This window comes from Amborella trichopoda, chromosome 8 (genome assembly GCF_054954075.1).
Source record: "Amborella trichopoda isolate Santa Cruz 75 chromosome 8, AtrichopodaSantaCruz75HAP2 v2.0, whole genome shotgun sequence".
In the NCBI taxonomy this organism is placed as follows: Eukaryota; Viridiplantae; Streptophyta; class Magnoliopsida; order Amborellales; family Amborellaceae; genus Amborella; species Amborella trichopoda.
The window spans coordinates 3710866-3738773 of record NC_142343.1 but is presented as its reverse complement, the minus strand read 5'-3'; the positions used below and the strand labels follow the sequence as shown (position 1 = coordinate 3738773).

Sequence of the window (27908 nt, the reverse complement as noted above, 5' to 3'; positions counted from 1 at the left end):
CAAGGTTTTTATTGAAGGAAATTAATCCAGCTCCAAAAAAAGCATATAATCTTTTGGCATGAAATTATGTATGCATATATCCGTTTTGACATGTAACTACGTGTGCCTATATGAATTTTTACAGATTCTTAGTCCAGTTTTGTGCTTCATTCTAATTTTCGATGTCATTATTGTCTATTTCCTAGAAGTGTTATGTATGGTATTTTTTTTAATGGATACGAGAAATTAGAAAAGGGTGTAGTTTGCATAAGCTGTCCATCTTAAACAATCAAAGTAAGGCGCATCTCCAAACATTATTAGAAGATATAGTTTTAGTGTCGAAAACTCCTAGGATGACCAGAAAATCTATTTTCACCTCTAATTGTGAAATTTAAAACTCAAAAAATAATGTAGATCGAGCAAATCTACAAATATTTGAAAATTTTGAAACTTAACGGTCTAGACAATGTCTTAAAGGATGTATTATTTTTAAGATTTGAAACCCCTTTTACATATATATATATATATATATATATATATATATATATATAAGAAAATACTACGCAATGCCTATAGGAGAAAAGGAATAGTAATTTCGCCTACCCCCATCACCGTCCAAAGTTCATTGCGCGGTCACGATTGTCCGGTAGTGTTTCATTTTATATTTTTTACAACAAATCGAAATGGCTTGAAATTTGGAGCGTGTATTCATCAAAAATACGAAAATCTTTGAAAATTATAAAAAAAATATTTTACGTGAAAATATTGACCAAAATACCCCCAAAAAGTTTCAGGTGTATTTTGATCAATTTAGTTTTCTCAGATAATTTTTTTTTATATTTTTATTATATGCGCCTCAATAAGATGTACATATCCTCTAAATTTCAGGTAATTCCGATTTGTAGAAAAAAAATGAAAAAAAAAAAACACTACCAACAATCGTGACCGTACGATGAAATTTGGACGGTGATAAGAGTAAGAGAAATCACTATTCATTTTCGCCTACATGCGTTGGAAAGACTTTTCCATATATATATATATATATATATATATATATATATATATATATATGAGTAATGATCCTATAGGACCATCTCCTACCCATGTGTATAAGACCCCAAAGGATCATCATTAAAGTTGGCACAGATCTCTATAAAAGTTATCACATGGGTATGAGACTTGAATTTTCTATAGATCAGTACCGAATTTAATGGTAATCCATTAGGAAAACCCCTCAAGTTTCTCACTTCTTCGAGAAGGTTGAGTCCAGGGGTGCAAAGGTCAACTCAGGCCCAGCTCGTGGCCAAATGTCCATAATTTAAGCCTGGGCGGAGACTCTGACCAAGCCCAAATTGACTGTTATCATGATTTATATATATATATATATATATATTGACCAAAATACCCCCAAAAAGTTTCAGGTGTATTTTGATCAATTTAGTTTTCTCAGATAATTTTTTTTTATATTTTTATTACATGCGCCTCAATAAGATGTACATATCTTCTAAATTTCAGGTAATTCTGATTTGTAGAAAAAAAATGAAAAAAAAAAAACACTACCAACAATCGTGACCGTACGATGAAATTTGGACGGTGATGAGAGTAGGAGAAATCACTATTCATTTTCGCCTACATGCGTTGGAAAGACTTTTCCATATATATATATATATATATATGAGTAATGATCCTATAGGACCATCTCCCACCCATGTGTATAAGACCCCAAAGGATCATCATTAAAGTTGGCACGGATCTCTATAAAAGTTATCACATGGGTGTGGGACTTGAATTTTCTATAGATCAGTACCGAATTTAATGGTAATCCATTAGGAAAACCCCTCAAGTTTCTCACTTCTTCGAGAAGGTTGAGTCCAGGGGTGCAAAGGTCAACTCAGGCCCAGCTCGTGGCCAAATGTCCATAATTTACGCCTGGACGGAGACTCTGACCAAGCCCAAATTGACTGTTATCATGATTTATATATAAGCCCAGCTCGTGGCCAAATGTCCATAATTTATGCCTGGGCGGAGACTCTGACCAAGCCCAAATTGACTGTTATCATGATTTATATATATATATATATATATATATATATATATATATATATATATATATATATATATATATATATATATATATATATATACATATATATATATATATATATATATATATATATATATATACATATATATATATATATATATGTGAAAAGTCTTCCCAACCTCTGTAGGCAAAAATGAATAGTAATTTTGCCTACGCTCATCACCGTCCAAATATCATAGTGCGGTCACGATTGTCCGATAGTGTTTTATTTTAAAAAAAAATTTTCTATAAATCGGAATGATCTAAAATTTGGAGGGTATGTACATTTTATTGAGGTGCATCTAATAAAAATTTTAAAAAATTATCTGCAAAAAAACAATTGATCAAAATACCCCCAAAACGTTTTGGGGGTATTTTGCTAAATATTTTTCATGTAAAATAATTTTTTTATATTTTTCTAAGATTCCTCTATTTTTTATGAATACACACTCCAAATTTCAAGTCATTCCGATTTATAAAATAAAAATAAAAAATAAAACACTACCGAACAATCGTAACTGCACGATAAACTTTAGATGGTAATAAGGGTAGGAGAAATCACTATTCATTTTTGCCTATAGGGATTGCGTAGTATTTTATATATATATATATATATCATCTTATAGCCATTTGTTTGATCTAAATTTTGAAATATACACTATTTTCATTCTAATGAACAATCACAAAAAAAGAAAAAAAATGAAAACACAAGCTAGAAAGTATTTTTTTAGTCCAATTAACATAGGCCATTCCTTTTGGTATGATACATAGAACTATACCTTAGAAGGATTTTTTTCATTTTCAATTTTTTTGATGGCTTTATTATAATAAGATGAACAATGTTAAAAATAAAAAAAATGATTTTGAGTATATAAAGGCTAAGATCTTGAAATTCACAAAATGAATATTCTAGATTTGTTTTTGGAGGGGACTTATTTTGACCATATCTAAAGTCCAAATTTAACTTTTTTTTGGCGGGGGATTGATTATTGAGATGAAGAGAGTGTGTGTGCAAAATTTGGAGTCATACAAATACCACAAATATGGTTTTCTAGAAGTGTCGTTGTGTTACACTATGATACAACCGTTGTATTGGAACATTGCTCTCTTTCTCTCTCTCTCTCTCTCTCTATATATATATATATATATATATATATATATATATATATATATATATATATATATATATATATATATATATATATATATATATATCATGGGCAATGATTTTATGCAACTGTTGCATAGTAATATCATGCAACCGTTGTATAGTAATATTATGCAACAACTTTAAAAAACCATCTTATGGCTATTTGTTTGATCCAAATTTTAAAATATAGACTCTTCTCATTCTAATGAACAATAACAAAAAAAGAAAATTTGAAAACATAACTTAGAAAGTATTTTTTTGGCCCAATTAATATTGACCGTTCATTTTCGTGAGATGCTTATATCTAGGCCTTAGAAGGATTTTTTCATTTCTAATTTTTTTGGATGACTTTATTATTATTAGATGAACAATGTTAAAAAAGAAAGAAATGATTTTGAGTTTATAAAGGCTAAAATCTTGAAATTCACAAAATGAATGGTCTGGATTCGATTTTGGAGGAGACTCATTTTGACCATATCTAAGGTTCAAATTGAACTTTTTTTTTTTTTTGGGATTGATTATTGAGATAAAGAGAGAGTGTGTGTAAAATTTGAGGTCATACAAATGCCACAAACATGGTTTTCTTGAAGTATCGTTGCATTATACCATTATACAACCGTTGCATTAGATCATTGCTCATATATCATTGAGATTGTATATTATGAAACCGTTTATCTTTGATACAAGAAGGTCACAGTTATTAATAGCCATTAGAGGTCAAATTGAATGGCACGGGGTGTGACATAAACAGGGGTGGCCATGGACCCATCTAGACCCAGACGCGACGGGTATACTTGACCTTAGGTCCAGGTATGGGTCCAAATTTTGGACCCGAACAATATTTAAAAATGATTGAGTTTAAAAATAGCACGTCTTTCTCATATTTATATAGGTTAAAAAATAGGTTTAAAGTGGTCAGGGGTTCGAAGATATCTTTTGAAACTTTGATTTATAAAGAAAAGAAACTTAAAAATATGAGATATGGGATATTTTTCCTTTGTTAAACCCTGATCATGGTGGGAACGCCAATAAATATATAAAAATAAAAAATCCTCAATGTCGTGTTAATCAATGCAATCCATCTATTGTGGTGATAACAACAGGCAATTAATGTGTGCTAATGTTAGAAGGAGAGCACAAACACTAATCAGTTGCTCAGTGAAAATGATACCAACACGTAATAGAAGATGACAGAGAAAATCACCTGGGGCCATTGCCATTTCTCTCTATAAAAGACGCTCACTCTAACCTTCACTCCCTCAAACCTAGTCCACAGAGATAAAACCACATAAAGATAAGAAAAGAACAGAAAAATGGCAAAGACCATGCTAAGCTCGATAGTCGTGGCTCTATGTCTGCTCTTTCTAACTAATGTCTATGCTTCACCACCACGAACTCGTCTCGGACTTTGCTGTCCCTGACGGCTTAGATGAGTCAGAGCTCGATGGAGGCTTCTTCACATACACCGGTCTCCGAGGTGGGGCCCCCTCCTCCCCCAACAATGTATGATGCAAACCCGTCTCCGTGAGAGACTTCCCTGCCCTTAACGGCACCGGCCTCTCTCTCGAGCTCCTTGAATTCCCATCTGGCGCTGTTAATGTCCCCCACACCCACCCACGTGGGGCAGAACTCCTGTTCGTCGTGGAGGGTGCTCTGAAAGTCAGCTTGACGGACAGTAACGGGAAACTGTACAGGAATGTGTTACAGAAAGGAGATGTGTTCGCGTTCCCAAAGGGGCGTTAAGAATAAGCCAAGGGGTGTTAAGAATAAGACGAGGGATGTACTGTCATGTAAAATTGTATCCCTGTTTGATGGAATAGATGCTTCATTTCCTTTAGAAAAGCAAAAAAGAAGAAGTTTGAATTTCTATTTTAATTGGTAATAAAAGTATATTAGATAGTACAACAAGATGACCTTTGAAACTGGATGTTCACAACATCTGAAATTGAAAGAATAATTAGAAAGACCGGTTGCATTACAAAAAAGTGTGAAGTTAGTGATTTATTAAACATAGTGAATCTCAATGGGTTTGCAACTAATAAACAACCTTAATTTTTGAGGAACCTATGCCCTTCTTCTAGTTAATTTCACTTAGATGTTTTAATCCGCCAACATTTATGCATGCTTGCGTCCTAGCAGGTTAGCCATCTTGAGATACAAAGAAGAAAAGAGTCATAAGGGAGTTTCATGGAATCTATAAACAACTAAAGATCCATTGAATCATATTTTCAGGTCTCAGTCATATAATTGGTAGGCTCCAATCCCAACTGCAAGAATCCGGACCTCAGCCCGAGCCTAGGATCACATATGTAACATATGGATCCCACATTAACCTCGATAAAGAAAGGAACAATGTCCTGTTTAATTCTTAAGGAAATGTCCTGGCTCTGCATTGGAGTCCCTTGTTTCTTTTAAAATCAAGAAAATCAGTGACCTTGGTGCACTAGTTACAGCAACACATGAGGAACTACAGTAAATGACAGGCCAGGGTGGTTGTAATAGAAATATAATATAAACAAATTGCAAACAAGATAGGAAAATGTATCGCTTTTTCTTTTTGAGAGGAGAATGTAACAAGATAGAAAAGTATACTGCTCTAATACCGTAAAGAATTTGAGAGAGAGAGAGAGAGAGGAACTTTGGCCATGTAACAAGTATCAAAGTGGTCGTCAGGACATCGCCTCAACGATACATCCGCAATCGATGCAAACAAAGGAGAATAAAATTGCCCACTCTAGGCCTGGAATGATCATTTGATGACACAGGCCATAGGTTATAGATGAGAAAGGATAGGAGTAATATTCAAACAATTTAGAGTAGTTTTAGGTTCTTTTACCTCTGCTAATTTTATTTTTTGATAAATACATGATATTTTGTTGAAAAAAATAGACGATTACAGGGAACAAAGTCTCACAGAGAAATCATAGAATAATAAAACATAAGTATACAAATCACATCCCTTAATAGGTGCAGACTAGAAGAAAACAAGGCATAGAAACCCAAGGAACTTCACATAATCATAAAGGGCAATCAGAGATAGTTTGACGGTCTGCTTCGATACTGATGCCCTGAAGCATAATATTAATAGCTAGATGAGCTTAACAAAATTAAAATAATTTTCCCGAATTTCAAAGTTAACAAAAACTAACATAATAAACCATAATCACACTCAAGAAATCAACATAATAATCCTCTTGTTCAATAGAATGAAATTCACACTGGAAGATCATTATTCACGTAGTGTTGGCGGCAATAACACTGGTGGTAGCAACTGCTGTGGAGGAGGAAGATGGGAATTGCAAAATTCTATATAGGCTTGATAACAAAGAGGCGAAACAAGTTTTAGTGAAGATAGACTGATCAAAGATGTGTAACCGTGTTCTTCGTATGTTTATTAAAGAACAGCCTTATTTATATGATTTTCAAAGGAAATTTATCAAATTTCTCACAAGATATTAACAATTTAACAGTTTACTAATATCTTTTGATTTTATAACAAAATACCCATAAAAAAAAACACATAGTCTTGAGTTGGAATAATTACAAATGTGAATACTTATTTTCTTCTTGTTATTTTGATAAATTTCCCATTTATGTTTCGTTATGTCTTCAGGAATAAATATTAATTTATTATAAGTTTTGTTTATATTCCATTTAGTCTTATAGAACTAGCGGAATACAACTTGTAAGTTACTTGACAGGGTGCGAGTATGACTAAGAAATCGCAGGAATCAGCCAAGTCTCATCAGTTTGCAAGGACTGTTTTCCACCTTTTCACAGACCCGGTCTAGTTCGATACAGTTGAGTCTGGCCTGCTGCCTGGACTCAGGCACGCCTGATTCCAAGCCCAAGTCCGAGTCTTATATGACATCATATTGGAATTAAATTCATGAGCCCAAATTTGGGGTCATAGCATACACAACCAAAAGAAAACTGAGGAGGAAAAAAATTGAAAATGAAAATAGAATATTTTTCTTAGTGCAAATTTTTCTTTCTTTTAATTTGGTTTGTGGAGAACAAAATTCAAGGCTCAGCTGTATGTACGACTCGAGGGATGTAAAAAATGGGTGTGGTTTATATAGAACTTAGGTTCTAAACAATCAAATTAGAGCCTACCTTTGAATAGTGTTGAGAAATGTGGTTTCGAAATCTTTTTGATAGCCTTAAAATATATTTTTATTTTTTATTATAAACCTTAAAGGTTAAAAAATAGTGGAGATCGAGAGATATATGAAAACTTTAAAATATTGAAAATTGACGGTCCAAAATTGCTTTGTAAAATATATTATTTTCTAAACTTGAAATCTATTTTTTTTCTAATGTCCATGCATCTTGATGTCGAGATGATCAATTTGAGGATATTTGGGCATCAAAACAACCTCTTCTAGTGAAATTTTTGAGGTAGGTTCTAATTTGATTGTTTAAAGCCTCGTAGGTACTATAAGTTTTTTTTTATATGATTCGATGTTTTTGGCATAAAGTAATGCTTGTCTTTTTTGCCATGATCTCTATTTTTGTACTTCTGTTTTTTTTATTTTTTAAAATGTCCCCAACTATATATCATTTTTTAAATGAGACCATTCACCTTTTATATAAGGTGGTCACAATAATTTTGACTGTTAGACGTGAAGTTGGGTGGAAGCAATTATTCTATTAACCAAGCTCAAACTTCAAAGAAATTTTTTCGAACTTTGTAACACATCCAAGCTATCAAATTTCACATCAAATGGTAGTAAAGAATTGTGACTACCTTGTATAAAAGGTAAATGATGGTCTCATTGTATACAATCTCATACTTTTAAAGGGTGTGCTTTCTGTAAAGTTGCAACCTTAAACAATCCAATTAAGGCGCACCTCCAAGTTTTATTAAAACATATAATTTTGATGTAAAAAATTATTATGATTATCTCAAAATCCATTTTCATATCTAATTATAAAATTTAATATTAAAAGAATGATTAAAATCAAATAGATCTATAAACATATAAAAATCTTGAAAAAGGACGATCTAGATAATGTGTTGCAAGATGCACTATTTATGGGATATAAAATATATTTTTTTATATTCATACATCTCGTTGTCGAGATTATCAATTAGAAGGGTTTTTCAGCATTAAAGCAATATTTTTTGATGGATTTTTGAGGTGCATCAGTAATTTTAAGGTTGCAACCTTACATAGATTCTCTACTTTTAGTGCCGAATTTTTAGTTTTTATATTTTTAAAAATTTTCTATGGCTTTTTAATCCTGTACCAGAAAAGTCCAAGCACTCGGATTCGGCCAAGTAACCCCCCCTCAACCTAGGTCAGAGTCCCTTGGCAGAGGCGATCTTCAAAACAGTGCTTAAAATCAATGAAAGTGATAAGTGAATTGGTGGAATTTGTGTGTTGGTCTGTGATTAGGGCATCATGGAACCGTTGGGTTTCTGTCCAACTTTCAGGAATAAGGCTGTTATCGTATCTCTGTCCCTCAATTTTGGGGTCGACCAAACAGTGCTCAACTCCCTTTAACTTTTTAAGTGCATTAAATGGGTAGTGAAAATTGTGAGGACCCACACACAATTTCTTTATCAAATAAGTTTAGTAGTGATTATTTGGGCCAGGCATTTAAAAGTGTTAACAAATTCCTATAAGTAAACATCAATCACTGTTTGCTAGTGGGGGGCAATTAACCCCTAATCCTTGGTGAGGAATGAAGATGATCCCATTACGGGCCTAATGGAGGATGAGAGGGAAAATCACCAGATTTTCTCACTCTATAAATGGCACCACTTAAACCCTCTCCTCTCCTCACCCTAATCCTTCTGTCCTCTCTCAAGCTTTCCTCTTCCACAGCTTCAAAGAGAAAAAAAGAATGGCCAAAACCATCCCCATTTTGGCTCTTTGGGCTCTCTCTCTGCTCTCTCTCACTGTCGTCCATGCCGCCGATCCTGAACTCCTCTCGGACTTCGCTGTCCCTGACGGTCTCGACGAGTCTAAGTTTGATGGCAGCTTCTTTACGTACACTGGTCTTCGAGGTGGTGCCCCCTCCTCAACCAACACTGTAGGGAGGAAGCCTGTCTCTGTAAGGGACTTCCCCGCCCTTAAGGGCACCGGCCTCTCTCTCGAGCTCCTCGAGTTCGCACCGGGTTCTGTCAATGTCCCTCACACCCACCCGCGTGGGGCAGAGCTCCTGTTCGTCACAGATGGGGCCCTGACGGTCGGCTCGACCGACAGCAATGGAAAACTGTACAGGAATGTGTTGCAGAAAGGAGATGTGTTTGTTTTTCCCAAGGGGTTGCCTCACTACCAGGCCAACCTCGACAAGGCCAATAAGGCCGTCGTGGTCTCCGCCTTCTCCAGCGCAGACGCTGGCACTGTATCATTGCCTAAGAGCCTGTTTGGATCAAGCGTGCCCGACGAGGTCCTGACAAGGGCATTCAAGGTCTCCCCTGAGACTGTCCAGCAACTAAGAGCTGGGCAGAACTAAGTTAGGGCAGTGCCTAAATATTAAGAGCCCTAGCATCGATAGTTCTAATTAAATAATAGTGAATGTAGATCTTGGGTGAATAAATGGAGGCACTAGTAGTATTGTCTTGTATGGAAGGCCCATGCAATACTCTCTCTTCCATTGTTGTTTATGTGATCAGAAAGAATGGCTGCTTGTACTATTTCTCTCAGTCTCAGTGTGTGTTTGTGCTTGTGCTTGTGCGTGTATTTTACTAAGATTTGGTTGAAAGAAATGAATTTACTGGTTGAATATTTCGAAATTTCGAACATTTCCAAATATACTACGAACAGTAATAAGGTGCAGTTTGGCCATCCTGATAGCCGTAGACCAATCTTATCTTTAAATGCTATTAAGGGTATTCCTACAAATAGGTAACCAGTATTCCATATAAAAAGCATTCAACAATGTCATTGTTTATCACCGATTAACTATGAAAAATTTCCTTCTTTTGCCTGCTAGTGCCAAAACCTTGCCATTAGCAACATGTTACTGACTAGTCAGTCAGGTTTGACTCCTGGAAAGGCAGCTATAAACTGGGGGAGGCACTTATTAAGACCAACTTAAATCGTTATCGGACTGCCCCCGCGCACAACTATATTGTGCACAAAGTCTCAAGACTATAGGAAGCCAATCGTGGATCATAAATTTGCCGGTTAAGGTCTAAGTTTCAATCCATGAGATCGCCATATTCCAATAGCATGAGAAATACGGTCCGATCTAATCTAGATTTATGGGAAGCAATATATCAGGATTGCTACTACTCAAATATACTCAAGCAAGATTCTATGAATTGAAGTTGAGAGAGAGGTGGTGTGTGGTGCATAGTAAGCGCCTAGGTAGAAAGAACATGCTTACTGGTGTAGGAGAATCAATTTTGGCACCAGCATCTCCTTACAGTTTTTTTTTTGTTTTTTTGGGTAATTAAAATTTGGACCGTTTCTTGATTTGTGCGGTGTCATCCTCACGCTTGCATAGAGGCCTTGCTAATTTTCTATGTATTGTTCCAATTTTGGGAATAAAAAAAGCACTCAAAACCATACTTGTTTTCTGCATTCTTCACTCGAAAACTAACGAAACCGTAGTCATATTTAGTATCAACATTTTCATTTCCATCTCCATCTTTTATAAATTGGAAATAAAGGCATAAAAGAAATTTTCAATCACATAATTGGAGTTTCTAACTTCAGACGTGTGTTTATGTCGAATAAATGTTTTAAAACTCGGTGGTCCATATCAAAAGCGTTAATTCGGAACAAGAATTAGTCTAGACCAACCCGGATCCTCGTCACAAGCAGGAGTCGGTCTAGTTCCTATGGATTTGCCTATTTCTATTAGGGAACCGGGCAATCCAAACCGCTGGATCACCTAGTTCACACATTATATTTCTTAGTAGTTTTTCTTTAAAAAATTTTTATTTTTATGACTGATTCTCGTACCGTAAAATTGATATGATTGCTATTCGCCAATCTAGACCGGATTTCTAGAAGGTCGGTTCACCCAACCGATCTAGGTTTTCAATTGCTATATCAAACTAACTTTGAATGTTAATTGTAGCTTAAACTAACTTTGAATTTTATATTATCTAAATATATAGATTAGTAATTGCCATTTGTAGTGTTTCAAAGGCCGGTTTTCCCAATCAGGAATCACCGATCTGGACTGGAAATCAATCAGGACTGATTCGATTCCAGGAAAGTGTCCCCTGTAAAACCCTTCCTTTCATATTGTTTTTTTCTTTTTCCACCCTCAGCCTATATTTTCCTAGGTCCCCCTTATTTTAAATTTTGAATCACCAATTTTAACCAATCCAGACCGACAATCTGGTGATCCAACACACACCGGTGGAGTGGACAATAGACCCCATTGATCCGGGTTTTGAAAACCATACACGTGATAAAAATTTCATTCACACAAAAGCAAAAGAAACATATCATTTAGGAGTTTCCTTAGTGATAATAACGAAGAAAATTGTTTCATGTGCTGGGCTGCATTTCTACGTATGCGGTCGAAAAAGTGTAAAGCATCCATCTTAAAGATGGATGCAATTATGTGTTCCATCTAAAAACAATAAAAACTAACCGTCCAAATGTTTTTTACTAAAATTATTATTTTTAGTTTTCAAATTTGTTTATTTTTTCATATTCATGATCCACATGTTAGATATTACATGTCCTTAAAAATCAAGTCTTAAATCCATCTCAAAAATAGATTTATTAAGAGGCCCGCGTTTTTACATATCCGAGCATGGCCGCATAGAAACCAGGTCCTAATAACAAGCCCCAAATCCAAATAAATAAAAAAGCAAATTCATTGCTCAGAGTTCTTCTCAGAGCCGGCATTCAGCTCTGAGGCAAGCGGAACCCCAGGTAAGTTTGCATGAACCACCAACATCATCGCAGCATGTGCACGGGCGTCCGGAGGTCAGCATCTTTGATAACCCTAAAACTAAACAAACACAAACACGAACTATGAAAATTTTGCATGCTCTCTCTAGGAAAATTATATAGAAAGATTATTTATTTTTAGTATAATCATTTATTTTTAATATAAAGAGGTCACAAACATTCTTGTCCTTTCAAATTTGGTAGTTGTAAGAGTGTCATTCATTAGACTCAAAGTTCAAAAACAAATTTTTCGAGGTGGCACACCCAAATCCATCTAATTTTACATCTAAAAACTAAGAGTAATTGTGATCTCCTTTTAACAAAGATAAACGATATTATGGTATACTATCCCATATATAATGAGTCCATTTATCTTTGGTACAAGGAGTTCACAATTAATCTTGATTATTGGATGTGAAATTAGATAGATGCATTTATTCCATTTGACCAAGCTCAAACTTCTTTGGTACATAGATATATATAACTCAAAAAATGTTATAGAATGAATAGATCTACAAATACATGAAAATCTTGAGAATAGACAGACCGGATAATGTATTACAAGATGTAAGAGTTTTAATACTTTAAAAAAAAAAAAAAAAAAAAAAAAATCACATCCATACATTTTGAGATCGAAATGATCAATTAGAGGGTTTTTCACCATCAAAACAACCTTTTTCGATGGATTTTTGACGTGTGCCTATTTTCAACAATTTATAGTTGCAACATTATATAAACTTTTGCCATAAAAAAATGATCATAAGTTGACAACAATATTGAGCACTTATCATCCCCTTCTTGGGCAACAAAGACTCGAGCTTGAGCACCTACTGGGACCTGGGTCTGGGCAATAACCATGATCAAGAGCAACACCATGAGCCCCTTTGAGAAACCCATATCTTTTCTCTATGCAATCTCTTTGAAGGGAGAACATTTACTTATAACCCTAAGGTCATGGTCTATGGCCTTGATTTATCAGACCATTAGGATATATTTAAATGTTACTTTCTATATGAATATTTGATAATGGAGCCATTTCAATCAGACAGGCCTTGTTGTCTATAGTATATGTGTGTCCTTGAAGACGACGAAATGTAGAAGTTAGGGGGAGTTTATCTCTCGTCACTGAAGGGAAAGGAATCACTAATATGGGCTTGAGGCTCCAATCTAAACCTCGCAGGCAATAATAAAAAAATTTATATAAGGTGTCAATACTGTGGAAGTAAAATACACTTCAGAGTGAGAATCAGTCCATAGAAATAAGAAAAAGAAAAATATAGTGTGTGAGATCCAGAAGATCAGGCCAGTCTGGATCGCCATGTACCTTGATAGACTCACGGTTTCTGACACTGTTGGGTAAATATATGCGAACCGGATGGATTCTTAGTTCCCATAAGGAAACGGGTCGATATGGACCTATTCTAAGTCCCAACACCCACTATAAGGACACTTGTGGGCGACTTTTATTTCATATCCATGAACGAAAGTAATCTATGCATGATGCCTTGCAAAGATGCATTAGGTGCCTGCCACAACTCGAACACGACGTATGAGCTTTTACTGAGGAGGCTGAGTTTTGTGTGATTTTTCTAAATTTTAACTTAGAAGAGGTTGATTTTTATGTAGGAAAAGATGTATTCTTTCGTGCTCCCCTACACTAAAAATATCAATTTTACGGGTAGTTCAATTGCAAAGGGGTCCTCTATCTACATTATAAATGGAACTCTGGAACTCAAGACATCACGTTGTGGCTCGCAGCCAACATGGCTACCTAACCTTAGGTCAATTCTTAATTTTTGAAGTGCATGAACGACACAAGAAAAACGATCATATGATCATCCATAAGTGTGCACCCCATCATTTTCCCCTCGAATTTTAAACAACTTCTAAACGTTCGAAAAGTTCAAATAAAACTACGACCACTAGGTGCTTGGTAGATTGGACTTGATTTAGATATTTACGTACTTTGTTGATGGTTAGAGTGTTAACAGATGTAACATGATACTCAAGGTTCCAACATACCAAAATCATAAAGAAAGAAATTTGTTTACTAGGAAAAATATTTTAATAGAGCTGCAGCTGGATTACAATAAATAAAGCCTCACCTCAAAACTCATTCTTATTTTAATGATTGTGTAAAATAAGTAAAGAAAAAGTGTATATAAGGTTGCAACCTTAAAATGTAGAAATAAAGATGCACCTCAAAAATCATCGGAAAGGTTCTTTTAATGTTGAAAAACCCTAGAATTGATCATCTCGATATGGACATGTATGAATATAAAAACAAAAAAGATTTTGAGTCTAAGAAATAGTGCATCTTGCAACACATAATCTAGACTGTTCATTTTCAAGATTTTCTTATGTTTATATATCTATTTTAACCATTTTTAGAGTTTAAAATTTTATAATTAGATATTAAAATAAATTTTAAGATAATCCTAAAAAAAAATTACATTAAAATTACATGTTATAATAATATTTGGAGGTGCACCTTAAATAGATTGTTTAAGGTTGCAAGAAACCACGCCCCTCAAAAACGCATCCTTGTTTTAGAGATTGTGCAAGGTAACAGACTGGGCAAATAAGAAGAGATTATATAGGGCGTCGACTTTATTCATGTTTATGCCCTCATAGATAATCTTTAGTACAGATTTCTTTCCATTTGTATTTTACTTCGTACCCCTTCTTTCCCTTCTTTTTTTTTTTTTTTTTTTTTTCAAAATAGCCACATGGTCCGAAGAGACAATGACTTATGGATCAAAGTCGCCAAGTATTTTTAAGCTAAATGGTTATCTTCAAATCCAATGCGAAGACTTTTAACTTATTTCGGATCTAGAAGACGTGAAGTCAAGAATTTCTTTTCTTTTTCTTTTTTTTTTGAGAGAATGAAGTCAAGAATTTCTTTACCACTTTGGAGGGCAGTTGGAAAAAATAAAAAAAGGTAAAAAATAGGTACAAAATTAAAATACAAATTTGGGAGGCAAATATGTAATAACGGATATTTAGGGAATGTGAGTGAAAATTTATCTAAAAGTACAACACACCTAAAAAAATCTATTACAAAAACCCTTAAATGGATCATTTCGACATTGAGATATATGGATAACGAAAATAGGGTTCTATGTATTAAAATGGCACATCTAGCAATACATTATCTAGGCCGTCTATTATCAAGTTTTTTAAGTATTTATTGATTTGTTCGAAGTGCGCCATTTTGGAGATTTAATTTCCGTAGTTAGGGATGGAAATAGATTTGAAAGCATCGTAAAGGTTTCCCCACTGGAATTGTATGTTTTGGTAGAATTTGAAGGTGCATCTTACTTTGATCCTTTAAAATTGAGCCCTTACCTAAAGCTTAGGAAAGTCGGTAGAGTAGAGCAAAGCTTGAATCGAAACACTTTTTTACGTAGTGAATTTAGTAGAATCAAATTATGCCATAGTTTTATCGGGATTGTCTATAAAGAGACAATTTATCTTTTGTACATGAAAGTGACAATCATTCTTATCCCTTAAATTTCAAATTGGGTGGTTATAAAAGTGTTATTGAATAGACATAACGTTCCAAAAAAAATTATCTCGAACTTTGCTACTCACCCTAAGCCACCTAATTTGACATCTGATGAGTGGGAATGATTGTGACCTCCATGTATAAAAGATAAATGATCTCTTTGTAAATAATCCAAGTTTTATCTTTTCTATTTAATTAGGGAAAAACTTACTATACTTCCCCATCCATATATATTTTTGCTACATCCCCATCTCTCAACCATCTGATCTGAATGGACGGCTGAGAAGGCCCCAATCACAATCTCACACCTCTATACTTTTTAATTTATTATATTTTTCTTCAAAATACTTTGACACCAAATTTGGGGCATCCACTCCTCTCTTAAAGGCACATCTGCAAAAAAAATATAAAAATAATATTCTAGGCAAAAATAAATAACCAACATACCCCTAAAATTTTAGGAGTATTTTGGTCATTTTTAAATATTTTTTATTTTTTATTTAGTTGCGCCTCATTGAGATGATGATGCGTACCAAAATTTGTATTCACATAATTGTAGAAAAACTTCAAAATAAAATACTCTTAGAGATCAGATCTAGATCAAACAGTCTAGTCAGTGGCTAACTTGTGACATTATGGCTTAAGCCATCCTTTTTTAAAGATAGGGGATATACACAAATATATATATATATATATATATATATATATATATATATATATATATATATATATATATATATATGGGGAAATATGATAAGTTTCCCCTTGAACTTTTAGTAACAAATTTGATATATCTGCTTCAAATCTTGTGACTTCTTATTAATCTAAAAATTGGAATTTTCAAAACAATCAACTCTCTCATCTTTTTCATTTTTTTGAAGGAAAAAGTTTATATAAGGATTCAACCTTACAATGTAGTACTACGGATGCAACTCAAATATCCATCGGAAAAGGTAGTTTTAATGTTGAAAAACCCTTTGATTGATCATCTCGACATCGAGATGTATGACCATGAAAAATAAAAATATTTTAAGTCTAAGAAGTAGGTCATTTTACAACATATTATCTACATCGTCCATTTTCAAGATTTTCATATGTTTATAGATCTACTTGTTTTAACCATTTTTGAAATTTTAAATTTTATAATTAGATATAAAAATAGATTTTAAGATAATACGAAGAATATTTTACAACTAAATTATATACCATGATAAAATTTGAAGGTGCACCTTACCTCTATCCGTATGCCAACTGCACCCTTTTTTAAATCATCGCACATTTTATTTGTTTGATCATGAGAAGAAATGGTGAGATTTGTCCAGACATATTCTTTAGTGAATTATATAATTTCTTCTTAAGCAATATAAAGAAAGCCAAAAGTTTTCCGACGGAGAGCACACTATCTATTTGCTTCCTTGCAAAACTGACTTTAATAATATCTTTTCTATCTCAAATTTTAGGGATGTGAAATCTATAATGCGGAAAACAAACTCAGAAAAAAAAATTAACTTCCACTGTCTATGTACCTAAAAAAAATATCATCCCAAGATTTCACTAGAACCGTCTAATTTTTTAAGAGAATGATCTAGATGTTTATGAACTCAAAATCTAAATTTTTTTTCCTTTGAAAATAATCATCTAGTTATAATTAGATAGATCCCCTAATAAAATACAGATAAAATAAAATAAATCCTAAAGTGGTGTTGTGCCTGATGGTGTAAATGTATAATATACTCTCAAGGGAGCATAGTGATGATGACTATAATATACCCCCTACCCAGTTAATTGGGCTCCGAAAGAGCATAGTACATAAGCTTAAAAAGAAAACATTTCTTTTCTCAAGCAATCACACATGACTCTAGTCCTAGAAGCAACGTCGTGTATACCATGAGGACTTCAAACAAAAGTACTATCGAGCTATGTTCGAAAAAACGAACCTTAGAAACCGGCTAAAGGTTGGGTCTGAGTAACCGGTAAACTGACCGATTCAATTAGCCTAGTCGGGCAGGTCTTGGCTTGTTAAAAAAAATATTAATTTTTTTTTAAAAAAATACAAAATAATATAAAAAATTGATTTGTACCTATGAGTATTTTTAAACTTTAATAAAAAAATAGAAAAATATAAAAATAAGTTGCCAAAAGCCCAAAACACTTTCCAAAACACATTACAAACAAATTTCTTATTTTTTTGGGAGTTTACATATTTATTTTTGGAATTTCTTTTAATATACCTAGCTAGAGTACCAAAACAAAATGGGCCAGCCTGGGCCAGCCGGTTCTGAATTGGACCGGCCGAGTTTGCAATCACTACTGGACTTCAGACAAATTTATTTATAGTCGGTTTCCTGACAAATTTACGAGAATTTTAAAAAATTTATTTATAGTCGGTTTCTTGACAAATTTATTTAGAGTCGGTTTTCCTGGGGACGAAAATTTTAAAAATGCTTTCTTGGGGACGAGAATTTTAAAAAATTTATTTATAGTCGGTTTCTAACAAATTTATTTATAGTCGGTTTTCCTGGGGATGAGAATTTTAAAAATGTTTTCCTAGGGACGAGAATTTTAAAAAATGTTGATTCAGATCAGTATTTTAAAAATCTCTCGGCGATTCTGTACAGTAAATCACGTCAGAGAGAGGGAGTCCATAAATCGCCCGACGATTCTGCACAGTAAATCACGTCAGAGAGAGGCAGCCCACAAATCACCCGGCGATTCTGCACAATACATCACCTGGTGATTCTGCGATTCTGCACAGTAAATCACGTCAGAGAGAGGCAGGCCACAAATCGCCCTGCGAGGCGATTTTGCACAATAAATCGCCCAGCACAGTAAATCACGTCAGAGAGAGGCAGTCCACAAATCGTCCCGCACAGTAAATCACGTCAGAGAGAGGCAGCTCACAAATCGCCCGGCAAGGCGATTCTGCACAATAAATCGCCCAACGATTTTGCACAATTAATCACGTCAGAGAGAGGGAGCCCACGGATCCGCACGGCTGAGAGAGGGAGCCCACAAATCGTAAATCACATCAGAGAGAGGGAGCCCACGGGTCCGCACGCTTCGTGCGGCCCTAAGTTCTTTCACGCACGTGTGCTCACGATCCGCACGCTTCGCATAATCTCATTGCTTCACACGCACTATAAATGGTGAGTACAAAGAACTATTTATTCATATAGATTTGCTTCTCTCTCTTCGATGTGGGACTATGTGAATAGGTAATACCTTAAAATGTTCGTATATTATATATTTTGTTAACGGTTTTATAAACACTAAGTTGCACGTGCTATACCAGTTATTGTGTGCCCTCATTATGAATGAGACGGACATGGGTTTGATTCTTTTGAGGAGCTGTTTTTTTTTGTCAAAACTTTTTCTTATAAAAAAAATTTAAGGCATTTTCTTAAAAAAAAAAAAAAAAAAAAAAGGTTTTTATGAATTTAATTTTTTTTTTCTTATAAAAAAATTAAAGGCTTTTTCTAAAAAATAAAAGGTTTTTATCAATTTCACTTTTTGTCTTTTTTTTTTTTCTTATCTACAATATAAAAAGTTTCGTATAAAAAAAATGAAAGGTTCTTATCAATTCTTTTTCTTGTAAAAATAAATAAAAAATTTTGTCAAAAAAATAAAAAGTTATTGTCAAAAAACAAAAAGTTCTTATAAAAAAAAAATACAAGAAGTATTTTTGTCAAAAAAAACTCATTTCTTATTTTTCTTAAAATACTTTAATATTTTTGTCAAAAAAAACTCATTTCTTATTTTTTTCGAAAATAGAACAAGTATTTTTGTTAAAATAAGTTTATACAGAGAAAAAAAAAACTCAATATTCACATATTGATGAAAAAAATGAAAATTAATAATATAATACCCTGATTTCTTATTGGATTCTTAAAAAACAACATTTATAATAAATTTTAATAATTTATTTAGATTTTTTTAAAGCTTAATGTGACCGATTCCTACCGATTTCCGATTCGGATCTTCGGATGGTTTTTGGGTGCCCGATATGGTCACCTATCCATTTTTTAAAATTCAGATTAAAATTCCATGGGATCCGGTCCGATTCCTTGTTAGAATAATGATAATCAATAAAAAATCAGTCTACTTCCCCTAAAATCGTCTCGAGGGGACGAAACAGTTGCATAAAAAAAAACCGGGTGACTCAAAATGCGAGCGTTTTTTATATATTTTTTTACCATTGGATCGACGATCCAACTCGGCCATTGGTTTTCATTTGCAGTATTCCGATTTACTCCGACGAGCAAGCATCAAAAACAATGAACAGTAAATAACATGGCCAACTCTCTGTCAACGCGCAGGCGCAGATCTCCGTAACCAATCTCTCTCTAAGCCCGAATCAATCCCTCCGTCCTTAACTTGTAAACTCAATTCAATGTTTCCCTGCCTCTCCTCTGATTTCTCGACTCCTGAACTCTGAAAACAAATCTCTTCCTCTCTCTGTTTCTCCTGCTCTAACTCTAAAAAGCAAATTTCTCTCTCTAAAAAAAGCCTCTCTCTCTCTCTAACCAAGGCCATGCCCTCCTGCTCCACCCTCCACTCCCTCTCCTACCTCCTCCTCTCTCTCTCCACCCTCTCCTCCTTCTCCTTCCTCTACTGGTCCTATCATCCCAGCAACCACTGCCCTCAACCCCGGTCCCAGACCCAGACCCAGACCCAGACCCCCCCTCTCAACCTCCTCTCTCTCTCCACCGCATGGAACCACCTCTCCTTCTCCCCTCTCTCTCCCTCCTCAACCCCCCTCACCCTCGCCCTCTTCGTCAAAAAATGGCCCCATCCCTCTCGAGCCGGCGGCCTTGAGCGCCACGCCCTCACGCTCCACCTCGCCCTTGCGGAACGCGGCCACCAAATCCATATTTTCACCACCACCCCTCAAAATCCCCCTCTACAACCTTCCCCTCACCCTAACTTGCACTTCCATTTCATCAAACCCACCCCTTCGGGCTTCCTCAACCAAGCCCGAGCGGTGGACAAGTTTCGTGAGCTCAACAGAACCCATCTATTCGATCTAATCCACACAGAGAGCGTCGCCCTCTCACACGCGAACGCGCTCACCATGCAGTGCAATGTTGTGGCCTCGTGGCATGGCTTCGCGTACGAGACGGTGAGCTCCGACCTCGCGATGGACCTTACGCGGGAGCCCAAGGAGCCACGCCCCCTGAGCCTACACCAAAGGCTGGCCTCTCGCCTCTTCTGGATCATCGATGAGATCAATTTCTTTGGTGATTACTCGCACCATGTTGCAACAAGCGAGCACGCAGGCGATGTACTGCGGCGCGTCTACATGCTGCCCCCAGATCGCGTTCATGTCATATTGAACGGGGTCGACAATGGTTTTTTCCGGCCAGACCCTCCCCGCGGTGCAATTTTTCGCCGAAACTTCGGAGTCCCTGAAAATGCCAGTCTGGTGTTTGGGTTAGCAGGGAGATTAGTTAAGGACAAAGGCCACCCCCTCATGTTTCAAGCTCTTATACAAATTTTGAAAGATCGCAATAACAGTGGAGTTTTTGTATTGGTTGCAGGGGATGGGCCATGGGGGAAGAGGTATAGAGAATTGGGGCCAAATATATTAGTTTTGGGACCTTTAGAGAGAGAAAGGCTTGCTGGTTTTTACAATGCATTGGATGTTTTCGTGAACCCCACGCTTAGGGCTCAGGGTCTAGACCATACTCTGCTTGAGGCCATGGCCTCTGGTAAGCCGGTTATGGCGACTGGTTTTGCTAGTATTACAGGTTCGGTGATTGTTGGTGAGGAGGTTGGGTACACTTTTTCACCTACTGTTGAGTCTTTGAAAGTTTCTCTCTCTAGAGTTTTAGCAGAGGGGAAAGGGGTTTTCGATAAGAAGGGGGAGAAGGCTAGAGAGAGAGCGGCGAAGCTCTTCACTTCTGCGAAAATGGCGGCCGCTTACGAGCGCCTGTTCCTTTGTCTCTCTCCTCGTCACAGAAAAAATGGTGGATTGGATTTTTGTCGATACCCACTTCCCTCTGATCAGTGATAAAGCATGCTCTGTTCCTCTCTCTAGAACCCCTGTTTCTGTGGATTTCTCTCTCTATAATATATCTTTAGAGAGAGAGAGAGCTGGTGCTCTTCTGTTTTGTGCTAGCCAAAAAGAGGAATTGCATTTTCGTGGACGCCCACTTACCTCTGATTAGATATTAAAGATTGAGCGTGCTCTTGTTTCTCTCTCTACCCCTGTTTCTCTCTCTAGCTTATCTGCTTCATTGGCCTGATTTTTTCTTTTATTTGATAGATGGCGTCTGCTCTTTTGATTTCATATCGATAATGGGCCATTAACGAAGCAAATGGAGCTTCCATGGCTAAAAAATAATGGTGCTCATACTCATGAGGAGACATCTATGCTCAAAAAACCAGCTTTCTGATAGTGGTACCTCCATTAATGGTTAGTGGAGCTTGGTTGGTGCCATCACCCAACTTGACCGACCATATTCTCGAACTCCCCTGCTTCACTATAAATTCACCCACCATTAGAGAACTCAACATAGGTCCAAAGTTTCAGTAAATCTTAGTGAGTTTCGAAGAAGAAGAAGAAGGCATAGGAAAAATGGCGATTAAATCAGTTCTGAGCTTGTTGGGTTTTCTTCTTCTTGTGAGTTTTGTTATAGAGAGAGTTGCAGGGGCCGGAGAATGTGGAAAATCCTCGGTAGATAGCCAAGTATTTAAGCTTGCTCCTTGTGCTGAAGCAGCTCAAGATGCAAATGCAGAGGTTGATAGCAGCTGCTGTGCTCAAGTGAAGAAATTGAGCCAAAAACCAAGTTGTCTGTGTGCTGTGATGCTCTCTCCAACCGCGAAGAGCGCAGGGGTAAACCCAGAGGTCGCCGTTACCATTCCCAAGCGCTGCAACTTCGCTGACCGCCCCGTCGGATACAAGTGTGGAGGTGGGTCTAGCCGTGTATTTTAGTTTAGATCCAATAAGCCATTGACTGTTTGATCTAGAATACAAGTGTGGAGGTGGGTCTAGCCGTGTATTTTAGATCCGATAAGTCATTGACTGTTTGATCTAGATCCGGCGCTCTCCACATAAAACACACCCTTTTTTCTCATTTTATCCATCTTCCCCTAAGTTATCCATCCCACATAAAACACACCCTTTTTTCTCATTTCATCCATCTTCCTCTAAGTTATCCATCCCTGTCTTTCGCTTAACTTTTCTATCAGGGCATGGCATGGAATGTTTGGTACGCGAGAAAATATTTAGATGTGGGAGTTTCTTCGCACCAATTAATCCCATTGCATTTTAGATGTGGGAGTTTTTTCGCACCAATTAATCCCATTGCATTTTTTTCATACCAATGAACAACCATTTGATGTAAAAAAACACTCCCACATACTAGAAGCAGTTTTTTCAAGAAAAAAACATACTAGAAGCAGTTTTTTCAAGAAAAAAATACTTTCACCCGAGTATTTTCGCACGTACCAAAAGTGCCCTTCATTCATTTGATTTCCCCTTGTGATTTACTCATGGTTTGAGGACCGATAAACTTGATTTGTTTTGTTATGGTTTATATTTTATACTGAAGGGCCTTATTTTTTCTTTTTTGAAAGTATTACCCAAACTTTTATTTATCAAAACCAAATAATTACAGCTTCTTTTTTAATGTAGTACTAATGGCCTTAGCTTTATTTCGTGTTTCGTTTTCTTCTCACGATTTATTGGTGGCCATGAACTAATAATGGACATGATTTGTTTTTTGTTTTTGTTGGTTTTGCAGCCTATACTCTGCCTTGAAGTGGACAAGAGAGAGAGCGTATGCTACTAGGATGCAATGCTCTTATAGAAAATGATGTACTTATTGTAATAAAGTGGGCTTGTCCATAACTAATAAAGTCTTATACTTCTCAATATAGTTTGTGTTGACAACCTAACCGTTATTTAGTTTGTTATGGCACTAAATGCTGACACCACATGAAGGAGTAGGTGCTTAGTGTAGAATTTTAAATTTGTGAGAGAGAGATTTGATAGCAATTGCAGCAAATTCTAGAATACGGGTTAAGGTTACCGTAGTAGCACTACTTGAATCTCAGCTATCGATCTAAGTTTTTATTCCCACTGATGTATTACAAAACCACTAATTATTTCTAAAAATGGGTAGGGACCTATATTCCTCATTGATCTGCAAAAAAAAAAATTTGTAGCAAATTCAAGCAATTGAGCATTTTGGTAGTGAGGATTCAATAATAAAACTAAAAAACGGGCGGTTATAGAAAAAGAGATATGCAATCGTTTGCTATCCTGAAATTTTCTTGTCTTTTCAATCTGCAATAGAAAAAGGTAAACTTAATTTCTCTTTAACATTGTTCGTCACGAAATAACCAACCAGAACAAAAGAAGGCTTAGTTTATCCAACCCCGATCAGAAAAAACTTAACACTAGGTATTTTATATTCAATCCGATCCGATCCGAGAGAGAAAGAGAGTTCTATTAGAAGTCCCATGGGAAGTGATTTAAAATCGAAGGAATATCTACGAAATCAACGGGCTTCTTCTTGGGCTAAAATGGAAGTTGCCGTGACGTTTATTTGAATAGAGGGTATACTACTTTTCCCGCAGGAGCATACATTATGCATCTAATTCCTCACTCAAAAGATCTATTTGGAAGAATCTTTTCGATCTGAAATTCTTTGGAACCATTTAAGAATCACTAGATGATTATTTATCAAAAATAAATAAATATTGAATATTGACTGTTTTTTACTCTAAATCTCACCCTCCAAAAATTGGAGGTTTTTGTTCAATCTTGAGACATTGTGTTTCTTTTTATAGCAGGTTCAGTTCAAAAATTTTCGTACTATGAGTGATATATGGGTTGAAGAGATTGTATCCTTAAAATTTTAGGTTTTTAAAATTATGCTGACGTTGGGGTTTTACTTGAGGAAGTAAATACACAATATGCTCCTGCTAGAGTATAACAACTTTTGGCATATTTGTGTCTCAAGTTTGTCCCACATCTAAAGTTGTCAATAGTTTACATAATATAAAATGGCCACCATCGCACTCTACCCATGTCTCTTTGGAGACATCCGATAAAATTGGAACGATACAGAGAAGATTAGCATGGCCCCTGCGCAAGGATGACACGCACAAATCGAGAAATGGTCCAAATTTTTTTTTAACAATTCACAAATATTGAAAAATGTTTTATGTTTTTATGTAAATTTCTATTGTGATCATTTCAGTTTCTAACTTTATACTTTTCATAAGATAAAAAGTTTTATGTTCGAACAATTTTATAGAGATTGAGAAATGGTCCAATTTTTTTTGTAAAATTCTGTTTTTATAATTTTATAAAGATGACACACACGAATTGAGAAATGATCCAAAGTTTAAATTCTTTTAATGAATTTATAATGATGAACTTAACGTCCAAATTTTTCATGAATATTGTTTTAATTACTTCATAAAAATAAACTCAATTAATTAAAGAGAAAAACATAAAATTAATTTGTTGAATTTCATTACATAGAGAAATGGTCCATATTTGTTTTTATTTTTTTGTTTTAACACTTGTGTAGAGGTAAAACATTTCCCATTTCAACAGTTTACAAATCTTGAGATATGGTTGAAACCCTTTCTAATAAGTTTTATTTGCTTCCTAACTTTCTGTTTCAATAAATTAACAAATATTTTAGAATAGAAAAGAATTATTCTTTAACAATTTAATAGAGATTGAGATGTGGTCCAAACTTTTTTGTAAATTTTTGTTTTACTAGTCTATAAAGATGACAAGCACAAATTGAGAAATGGTTTAAAATACTTTTGAAGTTTAAATACTTTTAACATGCTTATAAAAAGGGAAAAGTTTATACAAAGCCGAGGCTCTAAACAATCAAATTTGAGCCTACCCCAAAAATTTCACTAGAAGAGTGTTTGCTTTGATGCCCAAATATCTTCAAATTGACCATTTCGCCATCAACATGCATGGACATGAGAAAAAAATGGATTTCAAGTTTTGGAAATAGTGTATTTGTAACACAATTTTGGCCCGTCAATTTTTAAGATTTTCAAGTTTTCATAGATTTGTCAATCTACACTATTTTTGAAGCTTTAAACTTTATAAATAAATATAAAAATATATCTTAAGGCTATCACAAAGATTTCCAATATTAAAACCACATTTCTCGATACCATTTGAAGGTAGGCTCTAATTGGATTGTTTAAAGCCTAGGCTCTATACAAACCGCACCCTTATAAAAATGAACTTAGTGTCCAAAGTTTTTATGAATTTCCTTTTAAAATCAATCGATTGAGAAAATTAAAATAAAAGCAACATGTTGAGTTACATATTTGAGTTAAATTTGAACGACTTTCAAATTGGGATTTGATAAAGGGTGCGGTTTGTATAGAGCCTAGGCTCTGAACAATCAAATTAGAGCCTACCTTCAAATAGTTTCAAGAAATGTTGTTTCAATACTGAAAATCTTTATTTATAAAGTTCAAAGCTTAAAAAATAGTGTAGATCGACATATCCATGAGAACTTGAAAATCTTGAAAATTGACGTTCCAAAAATTTCGTTACAAAGTACACTATTTCCAAAACTTGAAATCTATTTTTCTCTTATGTCCATGTATCTTCATGTCGAGATGATTGATTTGAGGATAGGGCATCAAAACAACCTCTTCTAATGAAAATTTTGAGGTAAGCCCTTATTTGATTGTTTAGAGCCTCGACTCTATATAAACTTTTACCTTTCATAAATAAGGCGATCTTTATAAACGTTTTCCTTATGAAAGGCTTTCATACGCAAAGTAACAAAGTAAAATTACCATTTGTTATTCTTTTCCCAAAAGACTTTCTACTCCCACGGGAGCACTAGGAAAACATATGCCAGGATATTTTGGGAATATAATCTTTACAAGTTATAGACTAATTTCAATTTTTTTAAAAAATCCCAAATAAGCTCTCTATGTACTAGAAAAAACTAGTGCCTCGAGATTGAATCGAGACTATCTAATTTTGAAGAGCAAGATCTAAGTGTCACAAAACTTAAAATAGAAATAAACATCTTATAATTCTTATATGGTTTTCAAATTTTAGAATAAATTTTTTTTTGTAAATAGGTTTTTGGCCAGGGAGTAGATGCACTTCATACTCCAGTGGGATAATATTTTTTATCTACTCTATTCTTTTCATATGCATGTTTATAGTTAATCAACAAATATATAGCAATTATTTTATAATTAAGTGTTTTATAAAGTAATTATTTTATTTCCTTACTATATCCATGTTCATATAGTACTACGGAACTTAGAGGTGAACAACAAATTTAGATAAAACAAACCATGCACCCATATTTAAATATCCAGCCAATTATCTTTCCCATATGCAAAATCAAAATTCTCACATGAACGCTATTGTATTTTACTTTTTTTTTTTTTTTTTCTTTTTTTTTTTTTAAGTGAGTGGGGGAGAAGGTCCCCCTACTGGATTTTTTTTTTCTTTTTTTTTAAAGTGAGTGGGCACCTCCCCTACTGGATTTTCATTAATAAGTAGAGAAACAACAATAGTTTAACAAACCTACCCTAGGGATTTTGTGCAACATCCATAAGTAGGATTTATTTCTGGTTAAATATTGTACTTGTATTCTTTGTTTTTTTTTGGGTTATTTCTAGTTAAATATTGTACTTATATTCTTTGTTTTTTTTGGGTGAGTCAACAGGGAGAGGGCTCCTACCCTAGTAAAAATTGAGCTTAGGATATAGTGTTGCAAGTCATCAAGCACTAACCAATCAAACCCAAGCTCTTTCCCTAATATTATGTTTGCATTCAAGTTATATCAAACAGAAAACCGACATTAGTCCAATGCTGTTTAGTTGGCTTCTTTCCAACATAGAGATTCCTCTCATGGAAGATATGTAACATTTGGCAGCGTACTATACAATTGCCCTCCATTTGAGAGCATACTCTACACTTGCCCTCCATTTGAGAGCATACTCTACACTTGCCCTCCATTTGAGAGCATACTATGCCCTTACTCCTCAAGGCAAGAGAGACTCAAGAGGATTTTTTTTATTTTTTTTCTATTGAGTGCAGAATTAAGAGGATTTTTTCAACCAAAAGCACGAGATCCACGTTAACCACATAATTATTTGCAAAAAATACAAAAATAAAAAAAGATAATCTGATCCAACCATTCAAAAATTGAATGATACCAATTTCATCTTAGGATCTGATATTTTTTTTTTTACATATAGAGTTCGAATTATATTTTGTTCCTTTCTAGAATTGGTCACGTAGTTGAGGAGGGCTCAAGACTTGGGGTTCTCTAGAATTAGGAATGAATG

The 27908-nt window shown here is 34.9% G+C and overlaps 3 protein-coding genes, 1 non-coding gene and 1 pseudogene across 4 annotated transcripts; 4 read left to right on the top strand and 1 right to left on the bottom strand.

The window, feature by feature from the left end:
* The first annotated feature begins 9065 nt into the window (after positions 1-9065).
* Positions 9066-9680, top strand: LOC18440217 (germin-like protein 9-3). The gene has a single exon (XM_006850369.1). The coding sequence runs from the start codon at positions 9066-9068 to the stop codon at positions 9678-9680; it is 615 nt and encodes a 204-aa protein (XP_006850432.1).
* Positions 9681-10623: 943 nt separating this feature from the next.
* Positions 10624-10743, bottom strand: LOC148780715 (U6 spliceosomal RNA; annotated as a pseudogene).
* A 9375-nt stretch (positions 10744-20118) lies between these two features.
* On the top strand, positions 20119-23469 carry LOC18440215 (Bifunctional inhibitor/lipid-transfer protein/seed storage 2S albumin superfamily protein). Its single transcript, XM_006850367.4, has 2 exons — positions 20119-22504; positions 23339-23469. Exons 1-2 carry the CDS (start codon positions 22171-22173, stop codon positions 23353-23355), a joined length of 351 nt encoding a protein of 116 aa, XP_006850430.2. The 5' UTR covers positions 20119-22170; the 3' UTR covers positions 23356-23469.
* On the top strand, positions 20125-21795 carry LOC18440216 (UDP-Glycosyltransferase superfamily protein). Its single transcript, XM_006850368.4, has one exon. The coding sequence runs from the start codon at positions 20125-20127 to the stop codon at positions 21601-21603; it is 1479 nt and encodes a 492-aa protein (XP_006850431.4). The 3' UTR covers positions 21604-21795.
* Positions 23470-24630: 1161 nt separating the features above from the next.
* On the top strand, positions 24631-24733 carry LOC148780714 (U6 spliceosomal RNA). Its single transcript, XR_016039782.1, has one exon. It is a non-coding gene; the product is annotated as a U6 spliceosomal RNA (small nuclear RNA).
* Positions 24734-27908: the final 3175 nt, after the last annotated feature.

Bases quoted from the DNA above. Each gene is read 5' to 3' on its own strand.
- LOC18440217 (XM_006850369.1), top strand. From the start codon at position 9,066: ATGGCCAAAACCATCCCCATTTTGGCTCTTTGGGCTCTCTCTCTGCTC.
- LOC18440216 (XM_006850368.4), top strand. From the start codon at position 20,125: ATGCCCTCCTGCTCCACCCTCCACTCCCTCTCCTACCTCCTCCTCTCT.
- LOC18440215 (XM_006850367.4), top strand. From the start codon at position 22,171: ATGGCGATTAAATCAGTTCTGAGCTTGTTGGGTTTTCTTCTTCTTGTG.